An 18,268-nucleotide genomic window follows, 5' to 3' on the forward strand; every position below is an offset into this window, starting at 1 on the left:
AAATGTCTTATTCAGTGTTCGGTTGTGCTCCTCCCTCTCTTGTCAAAAAACCAAGATGGCGACAGCCAAAATGTTGAACTAGAGCAGGGGTTCTCAACCTTTTGCAACTGAAGGCCCACTTGTGATTGTCAAAACATTTCCGAGGACCACCTTCCCAAATAAATGAGTAAAAAACCTAACATGTTTATACAACAAATAATAAACTGGGCTGTAGATATGTGTTATGCCACTGTCAGCTGTAATGACCAAAATACATATTCTGCTTACCCTCAGTGAGACACTTGGGCTTGCCTCTGGGAAATAATGAGATCAAGTCGTAGTGGGATGGGTGAGAGGCCGACACGCAGAGTAGCATTCAAAGTTGCTTTCAGTTTGTTCCTTGCCTTTGATTTTGTGACAGTCACAATGGAAAACCCTGACTCACATAAATAGGTGGTGGTGAAAGGCAACAGAAATTTGATTGCCCGTTTTGACAGAGAGGGATATTGACTGGCAGCCAGTATCCAGAATGAAGCAAGGTCTACTTGTGTGAGCTGAAGCTTCAGGCTGCTGTCTGCTGATAGTTCCATCAGTTCATTTTCCAACACAGTGGAGAGAGCTATGTCTTCTGAAGCAGGATCCACAGAGAAAGGGTCCAAAATCCAAAGGTTTCCATCTCGTGCATCTTCTGGGAAGTAGTCTGTAAACTTTCCTGACAACTGAGTCAAATGCTGGGTTATAACACTGGATATGTTGACATGAGGAGTGGCTTCCAAAGTTTCACTTAGGAGTGAAAACACGTCAAATCGTCCCTCCTTGACTCTTCTGTTCCACAGAATAAGTTTTTTCTTGAAGCCCTCAATTTTGTCTGAAACCAAAACACTGTGCTGTTTCTGCCTTGCATTGATATATTGAGCTGATTTAACTGGTCAAATATATCTGATAAGTAGGCCAGTTTTGCACAAAAGTTACCATCAGTGTAATGCTCAGCAAGAGGGGAGTGCTGCTCTTCCAGAAATGTGTGCACTTCTTCTCTCAGTTCAAAAAGGCGATAAAGCACATGTCCCCTTGAAAGCCACCTTACTTCACTGTGGTACAACAGCTGCAAATGATCTGCATCAAGTCTTTCACACAAAGCAGCAAAACACCTTGAGTTGAGTGCATTTTTCTTAATATAGTTAACAGTTTTCACAGCCACGTTCATGACTTCATGCAGTTCTGGTGACATCTGCTTTGTAGCTAGACTTTCCCGATGTAAGAAACAGTGCGTCCACATTTCCTCACCACACGCTTCGGAGCTTTTACTGGCGCAGGGTTGTCTCCCACATCACTTTTTCGCTTTAAAAACCGATCCATTTTGTCTCACTGCATCCGAGAACGTTAGCTAGCTAACAGTGGCAAACACGTTTGTCTCTACCTGATGATGTTTGGTGTTTTTACACAAGGCCTATTGAAGGAGGTTGGGTCACACTTAATCAACGCGCCTTCGGGGTACCGCACATGCGCAGTAATATCTGCTCTGCACTCGCCGAAATTGAGCCGATCGCAACGCACGACCGCAGCTCCAGTTACACTGCGCATGTGTTATACCCAATACAAGACCCGTGTCCGCCCGTGTCTCAGCCTCCTTCAATAGGCTTTGGTTTTACGGCAGCTGGCATCTTACCTCCTTTAGGTTTTACCTGTTCACTTTGCTAAATAATAATAAAAAAATAATCTAGTACCACTGCCTCCGCGGCACACTAGATGGCGCTCTGCGGCCCACTGGTTGAGAATGGCTGAACTAGAGGCTTCAAAACGACAGTCCACAAACTAATGGTTGACGTCACGATGACTACGTCTCCTAATTATACTGTATACAGTCCATTGTGAAAGCATACAACTAAATTTGAATGCATGCACAGTTAAATTAAATAAAGTAAACTTTTGCTGTGTGTCCATTATTCCTGGACACAACTAATTTCAAAAGTTTAAAAGGTTGCAATATTAGTAAACTTTATGTGCAGTAGAATAGTGAACTAGTTGTTGGAATGGGATCAGCGTAGATTAGTGACTAAAGGTGCACAGATGTTAGGGAAGGTGGAGAAGTGTGACTTAAAGGTTCTGAGTGGGGACATACATAGTTTCAGGTCTATTGCATGACAAACATGGATGTGATGTAGGATATAATGGCTAAGTTTGTAACCTAATATCTGGGGGTAAAACGTGAAAGAATAATGCAGATCTTCACATGATGCTGATCTTGGGACTTCAAAGCTATTATATGCCATGAAGAACATCTCAAGACAGATTTGGGGTGTTGACCTGAAGACACAAGCTATCAGCTGTCAAACTATTAAAGTGTATAGCATGCATATCCAACTGGCGGCCGGCGGGCCACATCAGGCCCAGGGGCAACCTCAGAGTTGCCCAGCATACAAAAATCTGATATATGACAAAATATGCAAACTACATATACATGTATAGTGTATGGAAGTAGCTAACGAGTGGGCCGTCTGTCTTCCTTCTCACCTCTGGGCCTGAGAGTTGCACAAGCGTAGTATAGATCGGGTAGAATGTACAGATCGGGTAGAATGTACAGATCAGGTAGAATGTACAGATCAGGCAGAATGTACAGATCAGGCAGAATGTACAGATCAGGCAGAATGTACAGATCAAGCAGAATGTACAGATCAGGCAGAATGTACAGATCGGGTAGAATGTACAGATCAGGCAGAATGTACAGATCAGGCAGAATGTACAGATCAGGCAGAATGTACAGATCGGGTAGAATGTACAGATCGGGTAGAATGTACAGATCGGGTAGAATGTACAGATCAGGCAGAATGTACAGATCAGGCAGAATGTACAGATCGGGTAGAATGTACAGATCGGGTAGAATGTACAGATCGGGTAGAGACACTGCCAATTAGATCGTTCACAAATCAACGTTTTCTGTGATGTGCCTCGGTCAGATGTGATCAATGTGAAACATTGTTTTGTGTGTGTGTGGGTGAGAGAGATACTGGTAGAGAGAGATAGAGAGTTATTGGTTACTGTTTTTGTCACTTGTAATGGTTCTGTGCATTGATAGCTCTGTTTTTATTCTGTATCTGCATCAGATATGTGACCAAAAATATAATCTTTTTGTATTTTGTACAATAAACATTGCTATTTTTTTTCTATATTCACTTGCAGTTGTCATTACCAAAAGCTAAAAAGAGGTTTTAAATAGGCTGCTGAAAATGTCTGACCTATGCTTGCCAACCCTTCCAACTTTCCCGGGAGACGTTTTTCATCGCCCTCTCCTGGTTTTCTCTCGGGGTCACAGTTCGCCCGCATTTCTTCTGATTTATTTTCATATTTTCACACTTTTTTTCTTTTCTCATTATCTCAACCTGTTTCTGGCACTGTACAGCGTGTATTAAGCCATAAGTTTGACTGTTTCCACCCGGACGGCAACAGAGCTACACCAAATGTCTTTTCCTGGCGGAGGAGAACTGCATCACAGCAAATCCATCGTGCAAGCTGCTGGAAATAACGACTTCCAGAGGTCAGTGGTGCCGTCGTCACATTGTGACTGAAAGAGCCTTCAGAGAGTGAAAGAAGGAGAGAAATGGAGAGAACTAAGAGAAAGAAATATTCAAGCAGGAGCAAAACATTAACAAAAAAATGTTGTTGCAGTGTACTTATTATTTTCTTATTTTCATTATTTCTTCATTATATTATTTTATTATCAAGTCACCAGAATGCAGGAAACAAAGTCTCTGAAACTCTTTCCTGGGGGAGGACCCCCAGACCCCCTGCTTTGGTTTTGATATCCTCCCTATTTTTGAGGTCTCAAGGTTGGCAAGTATGGTCTGACCTGTCTACATTTCCTGGTTTGTAATTGAATAGCCCTGGTGTAAAGGGTGCATGTAAACCTGCTGAGGCAGGCAGGAGGGAAGGGGGGATTCTGAGAGGCAAATGCTACAAAGGAGCGCAAAGCATTCCTACTATTGTTTGAGTGCTCCCCTCCTATAGCTCGCTTCATGTTTTGTCTACCGCTTTCTTAACAAATTCAACATGTCAGACAATAATCTAACAGAGTCAAAGACATAGAGATGCTTAGACAATACAGTATAGCAAGAGATATGTCACATGGTCATGGTATAATGTCAAGTGACCGTGGTATTCAAGCAGTGTGACCCTAAAGGCTACCTAAAGGCACCAAGCCCTGAACTTTGACCCCTCCGAAGCAGGATCCACTTACCGAAGTCTGATATGATCCAAGGCTGCGATCGAATTTTGCTTAGGAAGGTTACTAACTGAGCGAAATGGCCCGAGAGTATCAGTCATGATAAGAGCTGGTCGAATTCTCTAAATGTTAAAGGACAAAACACACCGCCGCCGAACGGCGTGCATCAAAACATCCGGCCCTATAGTTTTCTATGTCCACCCTCCACACCAGCAGCATGGGCGCGCGCTGGTGCTCGTTGATGTGCCGCCCTGTGACACTTCACGCCATGCCAATTTTTGTGTTTTTCTCCACTCGCTCCCTGCTTGCTACATCCCGGCTCCTGTAGCAGCTCTTCTTCCGATCTCCTCACTCACCTCTTGCTGTCGCTGTCTCTCGTGGGTGTCGATGAATGGGTGAGGAGAGACTAGTTGTTGAGGTCAAGAAATATCCCAAGCTATAAGACCCACAATGGCAAAAAAAGATATTGCCCAGGGAGTTATAGTTCTGAAGATTGGCTCTTCAGGTAAGAAATCAAGTTTAAGTAGTGGGTGTCCACACATGATTTAAAGCGATGTAAAACAATGTAAAAACACTCTCTGCAATACGCGCTGCAGCACCACGATTCCTATTGCTAGGGGCACCACTTGACGTGTCATATACTGCGGCAGCAGTGTGTTTTCAGTTTAAGGAAAGGTGCGTCAATGCTTCCTTTCTTATCTCCTTTACATAGGGTATACTGGACATCCTTTACGAAAGGAAAGGAGATAACACTGTCCCATAATTCCACAAAAAGGGATGCTATTACTTATTCATTGTTTGAGTGTTAGTGTAGTGTTTACATATTATAAAAGACCACAACACTTTGTAAAATACAGTAATGAAAATAATTCCTAAAAAATATTATTGTAATTTAAATTTTATAATTTACAATAGCCAATTATTTTGTACAAACATGTCAGCAATCAAATGTGCGTAAGTGTGCACAGATTCTGTTCTTCCCTGATAACAAATCCCAAATAAGAAAACATTGGTGAATGTCAGAATCTTCGTGAAAACTGTATAAGGGGGTTTAAGAAGAAATGTCTTCTTAAGAACGGTTGGTGAATGAGGCTCATTCTTTTGGACTTGAATTGTACTCATTTTCTGTGTTATAAATAAAGTTGCTTTAAAAAAACAAACATCTGTATGTAGACTAGTGTAAGTGCAGTTGGATTCTCTGAGCACCACAGTTGTGAAAAAAGACATAGTTAGAAAAGACATTTGGACGTCATTTTTATGACTATTTGACCGCAGCCCATGTCCTCAACGGATGATTTGTTTCTTTCACGCTTGGAGTGGCGGCCATGTTAGCTCTCAAATCCCGCTCCAACTTATGAATGCTGGCCAGTGCCGATAAAGACAAGCAAATATTTCTCCATTTACAAGCAAAACAGCATGAGTAGTGCATGAGACAGGAAATCTGAAAAAAAAAACATGGTCCTCTGTGTCCTCCGGTGCTCCTAATGAAAACAACCAACCAATCAGAGCTGATCTGGAGTCTGTCGTCTCTGAGCAGCTGTCAATCACTCAACAACTCCGATCAAATGGTCAAACTAGGCAGCTCTGATCAGATCTGAATCAATATCCTGTCACGTTAATGCCTATTTCTCTCCTGAGATGTTCTCAGAATCATCTTGTAGTGCACTGTTTAGCTGTAAAATGAGAAAGTTTGTGATTCGGTAGCCATGTTGAGATCTGTTGAGGAAATACCAAGCACCGCCCACCAGCTGGAGCACAGCCAATAGGAACGCGCTCTCCCTGAAATGACCTGTGATTGGTCAAAGTATCCCATCATGGGCTAGATGTTCTAAAGCCTTAAGCAAGTGTCCCTCGCACTCACAATGGTCATTAATTAAGGCTTGGACAGTATAATAAGCTTTAAACCTGACCAGTGATGCAGTTTCTTCCTTTATATTATTACTTTCCAACTCACCGCTGTTCTCAGCAGCACTGCTTCCTCTTAGAGCACCAGGGGCCAAATATTGTATGATCATTTCCATAAAGCTGCATAACCCTAACCCTAGTAAGGAACATTTACATAAAAGACACTTGGGTAGAATTATTACTGTCTTTGTTTTTAACTCTAATGTATTCCTCCATCTCCCTTCCTAGTGTCCCACCTCTCACTCAACTTGTCTTGGTGTCATTGTTTGATTTTATTCTTGTTAAGACGATGAAGTTTTCAACACCTGGCAGACACCCCTGTCCGGGTCCATCCTCTACCACTAATTCGCCACCCGATTACAAGAATCCTTTTGGTGACCTGTGACGACCCCTAGTGACCCACAGCCTGGTTAAAACAACCTCAACCACTGAACACAAAGACTAAGTCTGCGAGGAATGACAAGTATGCTTGAGACACGAACACATACACGTGCATGCATACGCATGGAGGAAAGGGCGCGCACACACACACACACACACACACCGCTAACACGAGAGTGACAGCCTTTTGTTTTGAGCAATGTGCCTGTCAGAGGAAAAAACAACATCACAATGAGAGGATTAGAAGACTATTGTGAAATTCTAAGTGCTGCTGAAGTACCAGCTGCCTCTATGACAAAGAAACAACACCTGAAGACATGGTGGAATAGTACAACTTTCAACTGGTAAATATAATTGAGTTCCACAAAAGATGCAGATGTATGAAAAAAAAAACGCAGTATGTCACCGTCTGTTCTTAAATAGTACAGACATGCACATGCACATATAGGTACACGTGAGGCATCAGGTCAACACTAATAGCTCGTCTTTCCCACTGTTACGTATGCTGTGCACATCTACATGAAAATAAACAATGTCAAACAGGCAGTTGCATGTCCAAACATTGTGCATGGCTAGCTTTAAAATGCTTATTGTTATATGCACGTGCAAGCTCATTTGTCTACTTTTAAGCATGTATGGGAGAATTGCCTCAAAGCTGAAAGGCTGAAAGTTTATTGAATACGCCCGATGAAATGACGAGGAATATTAGGCCCTGTCATCACGTATACAGATATTTACATACAAACTGAATTTTGCGTCCCGAAAACAGATATTTTTGAAAACGGATATTTTTGAAAACGCCTTCTAAAGTGCAGATTTTTAAAAACTCTGGTTACTGTTTTAGGTGTGGAAATGTAAAATGGAGCGTTTGGGAAACGATGACACCCTCTCCATTGTTGATCTGTGTAATGAGCATGCTCCAGAAACAATAACAAAGATGGCGGAATACCGACGTTCTCAGGTTTTGTTAGAACTGCTCGGATTAATTACTACTTTACATTTGAAAAATGTTCCAGTCACAGGAGGCCAAAGCAGGAACATGTTAAACATGTGGAGGCCGAATGGTGATTGAATGTGAGGTTTGGAGCACTCAGAAGGGCTATGGACATAAACCTGAATGACCTCCCCCTCGTCATTTATGCATATAAAGAGACGGTTGATAACAGCAGAGTGATGACAGTCATGCAGTTCGACCAGGAATCCCAGCCTACAGTGGAGGCTGGTCCATAGAGGCAGAGGAGGTTGCTCCTCCACTATTTTTTGAGAGGCAAGAGGAAGATCAAAATATATAAAAGAGTAATTGGTTGAAATAAACCATTACAAAATCTCAGTATCATTTATAAAATACTTTTTCTCTCTTCTTTGGAAAAAAAACACATTATTTAGTAAAGTGAAATTAAAACGCCTCAACAGCGCCCCTGCAGGCAAGAGGGGAAAAGGCAGCCTGTGTGAAGTGGTTGTGGCATCGTAGGGGGTAAGGGAGGTCGAGCACCCTCTGTCCTCCCTTAGGGTGGGACATCGCCTATCAACTCAATGCTTTTCATTTTTTTAGACACGTCAAATGACGCTCCAAGGGAGATCATCCTCCCTTAGCTAGTTACGAATCAACAACTAGCAGAGTACATGATTGACAGCCGGTTGGTCAAATGATGATGTCCAAATGTCATCTTCAGTCTGTACCGCTTCACCATTTAGCATTGTGAAGATGTTGAGATTCTGCTGCCTGACTTTGAGATGGATCTCTTGAATCCTCTAAGAGGAGTATTGCAAATTTCCATACCTATAAAGTGACAAAATGGCGTCTTCTCACATGACTTATGACATCACCGTTCGAGGGATCAAAAATTCCTTTGCAATTTAGCGTCACATTAGTTTGATGGTTATACCATCCAAATTTGACGTGAATCCGATAAACTCTCTAGGAGGAGTTCGTAAAAGTATGCGTAAAATACATGAAAAACACACAATTCAAGATGGCCGACCTTCTGGTGGGCGGAGCTAATGAAACCCAATGAGGAATATGTCTGAAATAATCAGCAGGATGTGCCTACCAAATTTCATAAATATAGGATCACTTTTGTCCAAACTATGGCCTTCCAATCCAAAATCACGCAGGAAATCCAAGATGGCTGACTTCCTGTTGGCCGAAAAAATCTCAAAAATATTAAATATGAACTTCAAGATGTAAGCAATGACCTACTCGAATTTCCTGAAGATCAAAATAATTTTTTCTGAAAACCTGCCTGCATTTGGGGGCGCTATCGAGCCTGCTGGCGACACCCGAGCCCAATCACTACAAAACTTTGAATTTCCCACCAGTTCTGATGCGTATTCCAGTTTTCATGAGTTTTCGTGTATCCTAAAGGCCTCAAAAATGCAATCTCGCAGCAGAAAAATAATAATCCTTAGAAACACAATAGGTTTCCTCTCACTTCGTGCCAGGACACCGGTGGGTCCTGGCACTTTATAACTTATATAACACTTGTCAAACTTAAGCAGAAAGTTGTTTCCAGATTAAAAGATTTAAAGAATAAAAAACCCCCCATATATGAAATATAAAAAATAGGAACATGAGAGCACATATATCAAGCATGAGCACATTAAATGGAGGTGCAAGTGCAAAATATGGGAGGAATTATTAAAAAAAAATCCCGAAGTCGGATCATGATCCGGATCGCCACCAAAATCGAATGGATTGTTCATTGTGCCACACCCCACCCCTCCAAAACATTGCATTCAAATCCATCGCAGACTTTTGGAGTAATCGTCCAAACGGACAAACCAACAAACCAACAAACGGACAAACAAACAAATGGACAAACCAACAAACCAATAAACCAACAAACCAACAAACCAGCAAACCAGCAAACCAACAAACCAACAAACCAATAAACCAACAAACCAATAAACCAGCAAACCAACAAACCAATAAACCAACAAATCGACAAATCAACAAACCAACAAACAAACCAACAAACCAACAAATCAACAAACCAACAAACCAACGCCATTGAAAACAAAACCTCCTTCCTAGGCCTTCGGCCCTGGCGGAGGTAATAACACCGTGGGTTGGTTTTCCTGTACTCCCCGATTTTTGGAGTCACCAGCGGCCACTGGTGGTAACAAAATTCCTTGACCCTTAACTTGTGATCTCACTTGTTGTGACATGTAAATATTATGGCGAGCGTTTTTCAATGCAAGTCATTTTTGCGTACTAGTGTGGACGGACATATTTTGTAAAACAAAGGTCGTGTGGACGGATTATATTTTTAAACGGAGGGGAAAATATCCGTTTTAAAAATATCTGTATACCTGTAGACAGGGCCTACGTTTGTGCACAGCTATAAAAATGTCTCCAGCTCAGGGACTGATGATAAGTACCCTGCTGATTGACAGAAACCCTCAGGACTAAATACAAATCTCAGATTCTAATTCATTACCGAATCAGGTATATACAAAAGGTAATTGGCAGTCCAATGACTATCACTGCAGGGGAAATATTAAAGAATCATCAAATAGTTTTATATGTTTTACTTGAGCAAGCAGAAAGTAAAAGATGGTGAAGAAAAGAGTAACAAGTTATTGACTCTTTTAATCGCGCAACAACTGCCAAATGGTAGGTCTTGTGTGGCCGTCTCCAAGTGCACCTGCTACTTTGGTCCACGTATGTGTAGCAGCGCAAAGTGCTTAAAGGCTGAGTCGTGTGGAATATAGATCAGAGGGTGTGGTCATTAATACATACAGACGTAGACAAATTGTTGGTACTCTTCCGTTAAAGAAAGAAAACCCCACAATGGTCACTGAAATAACTTGAAACTGACAAAAGTAATAATAAATAAAAATTTACTGAAAATTAACTAATGAAAATCAGCTGTTGCTTTTGAATTGTGGTTCAACAGAATCATTTTAAAAAACAAACTGATGAAACTGGCCTAGACAAAAATGATGGTAGCCCTAGAAAAGATTGAAAATAATTTGACCATAGGGACATATTAAACTAAGGTGTGTCCTGTAATTAGCATCACAGGTGTCTTCAAACTTGTAATCAGTCAGTCTGCCTATTTAAATCGTGAAAAGTAGTCACTGTGCTGTTTGGTATCATGGTGTGTACCACACTGAACATGGACCACAGAAAGCTAAGGAGAGAGTTGTCTCAGGAGATGAGAAAGAAAATTATTGACAAGCATGTTAAAGGTAAAGGCTATAGGACCATCTCCAAGCAGCTTGATGTTCCTGTGACTACAGTTGCACATATTATTCAGAAGTTTAAGGTCCACGGGACTGTAGCCAACCTCCCTGGACGTGGCCGCAAGAGGAAAATTGATGACAAATTGAAGAGACGGATAATACGAATGGTAACCAAAGAGCCCAGAACAACTTCCAAAGAGATTAGAGGTGAACTCCAAGGTCAAGGTACATCAGTGTCAGATCGCACCATCCGTCGCTGTTTGAGCCAAAGTGGACTTAATGGAAGACGACCGAGGAGGACACCACTGTTGAAAGCAAATCATAAAAAAGCGAGACTGGAATATGCCAAAATACATATTGACAAGCCACAAAGCTTCTGGGAGAATGTCCTTTGGACAGATGAGACAAAACTGGAGCTTTTTGGCAAGTCAAATCAGCTCTATGTTTACAGATGCAAAAATGAAGCATACAAAGAAAAGAACACTGTACCTACAGTGAAACATGGAGGAGGCTCGGTTATGTTCTGGGGCTGCTTTGCTGCATCTGGCACAGGGTGTCTTGAATCTGTGCCGGGTACAATGAAATCTCAAGACTATCAAGGCATTCTGGAGCGAAATGTGCTGCCCAGTGTCAGAAAGCTTGGTCTCCGTCGCAGGTCATGGGTCCTCCAACAGGATAATGACCCAAAACACACAGCTAAAAACACCCAAGAATGGCTAAGAACAAAACATTGGACTGTTCTGAAGTGGCCTTCTATGAGCCCTGATCTAAATCCTATTGAACATATATGGAAGGAGCTGAAACATGCAATCTGGAGAAGGCACCCTTCAAACCTGAGACAGCTAGAGCAGTTTGCTCAAGAGGAGTGGGCCAACATACCTGTCGACAGGTGCAGAAGTCTCATTGAGAGTTACAGAAATCGCTTGTTTGCAGTGATTGCCTCAAAAGGTTGTGCAACTAAATATTAAGTTAAGAGTACCATCATTTTTGTCCAGGCCAGTTTCATTAGTTTGTTTTTTAAAATGATTCTGTTGAACCAAAATTCAAAAGCAATGTCTCATTTTCATTAGTTAATTTTCAACACATTTTTATTTATTATTACTTTTCTCAGTTTCAAGTTATTTCAGTGACCTTTGTGGGTTTTTCTTTCTTTAACGGAAGAGTACCAACAATTTTGCCTACGTCTGTACACTGTCGGTGGCAACCCGATAGCGAATGGTTAGGGCGCATACCACATGGGCACAAATGTCCTGAGCAGCTCAAACCTTTGGCCATTATTCTTTTATTGCTATGCATATGAAAGCATTTTGTATTGTATTTTGTTTGCACTTGTTGACAAAATCATCAAGTTGGCAGTAAATTGACGAGCTTCTGAGAAAGCGCTAAAGTCTAAGACACAATTTCCACCAAAATATCAACAAGTGGTTTTACACTACCTCATTTGAATCCCACCTTTTTGCACCTCTCCTCTCACATATGCACCAAAATACCACAGAGATAGGCAAAGCAAATTTTGAGGTCAGGTAACTACCAAACAGTCAGAGCACTGGTTGTTGCTTCAACACAAAAATAGGTCCTTAAGATATGAATTTGGGTGATGGTACAGAGAGACAGGGAGTGTAAAGGGTAGAGAAAAGGAATTTAAACTGAGACATGTATGATATTACCACAAAGAGCTTCAGAAAGACTTACTGTGGGGCTACTGTATTTGATTGCAATGTATTGTACAGGTGTTCATGTTATTGTGCCCACCCTCTGTATATATTATACAAAGATCAGGGGTAAAATAGACTGTGAGTGAATGGCCATTCATGTGTGCAGGCAGTATCCCAATACACAGCCAAAGGGAAAAAAAACACTTCAGGAAAGAGCTGACATGCATGAGTACAGGCATGTCATGTTCGTTTGCAATGTTTAACCTTTGTCCTCACCTGTCAGTTCTCCCAGCTGTATCTGTCACAGTGACAGGGGTCACGGTGACATCACCACTGCTCCCCTGCACTACTGGCTGCGGTGCCCCACCTCTCTGCTGGCTCCGCCTCCTGGATCTGATCTGAAAGAGGAAACAAAGAGAAGGTGACTAAGCTGGAATAAGAGTGGAGCTACGGTAGATATCAATCTGACTATAGACCAGATGATTGGTGCTCCGTCATAGTGAAGAGCCACAGTCCCCACCCTCCTTAGTCGGTGTGGTTAACCAGCATCAACAAGCTACTGCTGAAAGGATGTGGGCTTTTTATCACTTTCTGAACTGAACCCAGTGAGTGTGTGTGTGTGTGTGTGTGTGTGTGTGTGTGTGTGTGTTGGAAGGCACTTAAAGCTACACCTAAGAGGTTTACTTTCAACCCCACTTCTCATGCAAATAACATATCGTACTGTATTGCTTCTTTTGATTTTTTTATGTGGACATCCCAGTCCTGGCCTCTAGAAAATGTTTCAGAAAATCATACCGGTATTAGACCCCATATACATGAAAATAATAATTGAACAAGACTAAGAGTCTACAGCTAAGGTCTCAGCTATGAGGCTGTAATTAGGTACGGCAGTGCTTTGAGCTAAACACCAACGTTAGCATGCTAACATGCTCACAATGACAATGCTAACATGTTGATTTCTACCATTTTCACCATCTTAGTTTGGCTCGTTAGCATGCTAACATTTGCTAATTAGCTGAGGCTGATGGGAATGTCCTTTGTTTTCAGGTATTTGGTCAAGAACCAAAGTATTGGCCAAGAACTGTCAAAGTTAACATGATAATAACGCTTTAATGCAAATTCATTTTAACGCCACTAATTTCTTTAGCGCATTAACGCAACTAGCTTGTCGCAAAGGAGGCTAAATAACACTAATAATAACGGGTCCCTTGACCTCTGACCTCCAGATCAGTGAATGTAAATGGGTTCTATGGGTACCCACGAGTCTCCCCTTTACAGACATGCCCACTTTATGATAATCACATGCAGTTTGGGGCAAGTCATAGTCAAGTCAGCACACTGACACACTGACAGCTGTTGTTGTCTGTGAAGGATAAATAAGAATCGTTGTGATTGTCAAAAAGAAATCCTACAAACTGATAACACAGTTGCCATCCAGGTGATCATTTTAGGCTGTTTTGGCTGTAGGCATCAAAGAAAACTCTTCTTCCTCTTCGAGTTTAGGGCTGCAGTTTGCCATGTTATGATTGGAGCATATTGTTTTATGCTAAATGCAGTACCTGTGAGGGTTTCTGGACAATATCATCATTGTTTTGTGTTGTTAATTGATTTCCAATAATAAATATATACATACATTTGCATAAAGCAGCATATTTGTCCACTCCCATGTTGATAAGAGTATTAAATACTTGACTAATCTCCCTTTAAGGTACATTTTGAACTGATGTGCGATTAATCATGATTAACTATGGACAATCATGCGATTAATCGCAATTAAATATATTAATCGATTGACAGCCCTATATTGGCCATGTTAAAATTTTGACCTGATGGCGCTAGAGAAAAGGTCACGGCATCACCAAAATCAGTAGGCCTTATCCTGAAGGGACCATGAATGTCTATACAAAATTTCATGGTTATCCATCCAATTGTTAATCGGTGGATCAACCAACCAACCCACATTGCTATCCCCAGGGTCATGCTGCTGGCGTGGCTAAAAGAATCATGACCATCCATCACACATAAGCTTACAAAAACAAATTAGGAAGCTAAAGAAGAAAATAGAGTTACAAGTTTCAACTGAGAATAGGTGATGGCAGCAAGAATGAGTTAAAGAGTGTGACTAAGGGGTAGAGGAGGAAAGAGGGGGAAATATTTAGACTAAAATGTGGACCATCTTTAACCAGAACCAAACCCCAATGGCTGTCAAACAGTGATAGCTCTAGTCATTGTGACAAGATGTATTGATGCAATGTTCCAATCACATCTTCCAATCATTTTTAACGAGGGTCTCTGGAGCTGTATATTAATGTGACGTAAGAGATGTCAAGGTAGGAGGGACTATTTTCTCTCTTTTCAACAGAACGAGAACTATGCTGGGTCACATTCCCCAAATGATCAGAGGAAGCAAACTTGTTAGAGAAAAACTACACATACTAATATCCTCTATGACAGAGTGTAAGTTTGAGACACACTGATCTAAATTGATATGTTGAAGCTCTCAGTCTTCTCTTTGGAGTCTGACAGGACAAGCTGCTGCTCAGTCATGACGCGTGTGATTCAGACATTGAGGTGATCTTAAAAGTACAACTGAGGAGTGACAGAGTAATAACGTGTGCAGGCAACGCAAAGCTGTTGACGCCAAAAAGACACAATCCTCGCTAACTTTATAAAAATCGAAAGGGAACATAGCGGAGTTTCCTTCTCTAACAATCTCACATCTTACAGACAAGCATTCTGCTCTTGATCTTATTGGGTAATGTTGGGCGCAGGGAGCTTGTAGTGATGGGACATTTTAATGTATGTTTAAGGGGGGGCATTGAAACAATAGCGCGCTCAAACCCTCTGGATATTATAACATAACAGATCTCCCTTAAACCCTGTCAAACTGACCTCGACCTTCTGAAGTAGCTGCTATTGTTCTGGCAGTAAGAACAAAAACACTCAGAAAGAACCAAATCTTATGAAAACTCAACAGAGATAAGCCCTGCTGTGTCAACTTAGTGAGCATTGCTGCCCTGTCTGGTTTTAGCAGAAGGATTTGGCATCTAAATGAAGCTGTTGAAACTTTGGCTGTCAGACACTTGGTCCTTTGTTGGAGACTTTCAGACTGCTGGCTCTCAGTGGATCCTGGTTTCTTTAATGGCTGAATAAAACCATAAAGTGTTGAGGGAAGACAGTTTGAGAGTCTCAAGATGGCAGCAAGTAAAGACCAACGTTCTTGAGAATAGCAGTTGAGGTAAAAGGTCACACTATACAGAGCATATTGTAAGAAATACCGTACTATACATTGTTACATTGTGCCTATGCACCAACAGTAAGAGCTTTATTGTACTGGCACCATCAAAACAACCAGCAGAGTGATAGGTCTTTCAAGGGCAGTGGGAGAGTTACCAAGGACACCTGCTACTCAGTGTATGGGCACAAGTGTTGGGTTAAGTGGAATATTATTTGAAGGGTATGATGATTAATCATTATCCAGCTGTGCCAATCACAGTGGTGCATGATAACAATTACTCACCAAATGAAGAGGTGAGAGGAAGCCAGCGGCAGCACCACTTTAGCTCACAACATTTAATCCGTACAATGACCACACTGTAAAAACTAAGAATTCAGGAAATTGCTGTGCCAAGAAATAGTCCAGCACCAGTCTTTACGCTGAGCTAAACTAAACTAAACTAAGCTAAGCTAGCTGACTGCTGGCTGTAGCCTTGTACTGAATGTAGATATGAGAGTAGTATCAGTCTTCTCATCTAACTGGCAAGAAACAGAATAAGTACATTTTTCAAAATGTCAAACTATTTCTTTGAAGCAGCAGGAGGTAGAAACGGAGCGAATATGATTTAAAAAAAGGTTATTTTTATAAAACCTATAACCTGACAGTAGTGCATGAGACAGGTAATCTGAAAACAATCATGTGCATAAATCCAACACCATTACAATTATACTTTTCCTGTATTGCATCAGCTGAATGCAACCAAAAATGCATTTCAAAAATTAAAACTGAAATGCTACGGTTTGTTTTCTATTTAGTCTGGTTCAGTTTCATAGTGCACCAATCAGAGCGGAAAAATAAAAAAATTAATTGCTGTGGGGCCGGTACGAAGGAGCAAATTGATCTTTTTCATCTTGAAAGCTGCCACTTACATATTCTGTATGTTCTATTCAGCCCAGATGTCAAGCAAACATCGAACTTCTACAGAAGTCCAGGTCAGTCATGTTAACCTGTAGTTTACCTGTGTACACAGGCAGCCTGCAATTTGGTTCACTTGGAAACGGTCTAAGACCACCTAAGCGATCTCGGTCCGATTGTTTTAGTCCGCACCAGAGTACAATTACTGCGTTCACAACCGGCCAAACAAAGTGCATCAAAGGTTCGATAAAAAGAACAATATGTAATATATTTATTGTAATAAATCATAAAACAACCATGATATGTCATTGGAGATTGAGAAAACATGCTGAGTTGAAATACTGGCTTCTCTGACAACAACGCTACAGACAGCATGATCTCCTTTGAAATTTCCAATCCGGTCTGAACGTCTGTTTTTGTTTTGGATCTGTGTGATCCCGTCCAGTGCCCATTTCAACAGCCCGTTAACACATATGAAACAAACTGCCACACAAACAGCCTTCTGCCGCCATGGAAGCAATCTAACAAACTGGATCAACAGAGATAACACACCGTTAGATTCTACCCTACCTGAATAGCCTCTGTACATCTCTCTGTGGTCCGTGTGCAGCTGGTTATCAAGGCAGCGAGTATTTGAGACACACAGCCGCTGAAGTGATTCACACTACTGCTGGGCCCCTCTAAGGCAGTCCTGTCTAGATGGTAACCCGCAAATTGCTAAAACGTGTATGGTGCTATCAGTCACACCGGAGGAGCGGACGGGCCACGGCTCCAATGTTTTGAATTTGGACTGCTGTTACCCATTTTAAACGCTAGCTGTCAGTGCTGCATATTGTTCCTTTAAAGCGGACTAAGTGTTGGCTTGTGAAAGTGCCCTTAGATAATGAGGTATTCAGTTTAACTCTCCAAGGAATCAGAGTGAAATAAGCTGCAGAGAAATGTTTGTAAAAGAATGTTTATAGGAGGTCTCATGTCATGATAACCACTGTATTAACAAAGCTTTACCTGAGCTTGTGTTAGTGAAGCTGAGGTCCGACTCCTGAACACTCGTCCAGCTGCAGGACTACGCTGTCTGGGCTTGGCCTGTGCTTGAGAAGCCTTCACTTCAGCCCTCTGTCTACCCATTGGGTCCAAGAGGTACCGCTGGGCCAGGCGCATCATCCGGGTCAGGACACTTTTAGCCCCGGTAACTGAGTCTGCGGGCAAAAAACAATGAGCCAATAGAGTAAATCCTCCTGGGAAGTTCTGTAATTTCTGGTTCTCGAGGTGTTACAGGCCCTATAAAGTAGAAAATGTCATTTAAGATGGTATTAAAATGCAAAACTCCATCTCATTATAATCACACACATATTGCAGACAAACAGGGCCTGAGCACCACTCAGTTCCAAAATCCTGGGGACAACCCTGTGATGATACTGTAAGCAGTGCACGTTGGAGCAACTAAACAAGTTATCATTCCATTACAGGCACACCCCTACTGAACTGCCTTTGTGCATGTATGTGTGTTTTGCTGGGTGAATGTGTCCTTGTTATACACAAATTAATGTTATCAGTGGCTCACCATGTTTACTCAGGGGGCACAATCTGCCTGCTTGGGCAAGCTGTGAACACAAAGACCCACTTATACAATGCACTGTCCGTGTTTGTGTGCAAGCACACTCATGCATACCATCACAGACACTGAAGCTGTATCTCATTTAGTTTAATTACACAAGGAGAGCATGAATTCTACTGCAGCGTGTATTGAAAAGAAAACCTGATTTGCTTTACCATCTTAATAACATGACTTCAACACTGATTTAGCATTAAAAC

General features: G+C 41.6%; 1 protein-coding gene across 1 annotated transcript in view; it reads right to left on the bottom strand.

Moving 5' to 3' along the window:
• The window catches only part of LOC119486229, a 63,955-nt gene extending 46,177 nt beyond the window's left edge, over positions 1–17,778 (bottom strand). Inside the window, exons 1-2 of the mRNA XM_037766192.1 lie at positions 17,462–17,778; positions 12,601–12,722 (exon numbers count right to left, since the gene is read on the bottom strand). Coding sequence (XP_037622120.1) covers positions 12,601–12,722; positions 17,462–17,617 — 278 coding nt within the window. The 5' untranslated portion in view covers positions 17,618–17,778. The remainder of the gene's footprint in view (positions 1–12,600; positions 12,723–17,461) is intronic.
• Between the last annotated feature and the right edge of the window lie 490 nt (positions 17,779–18,268).

Source organism: Sebastes umbrosus, chromosome 4 (assembly GCF_015220745.1).
Source record: "Sebastes umbrosus isolate fSebUmb1 chromosome 4, fSebUmb1.pri, whole genome shotgun sequence".
Lineage (NCBI taxonomy): Eukaryota > Metazoa > Chordata > Actinopteri > Perciformes > Sebastidae > Sebastes > Sebastes umbrosus.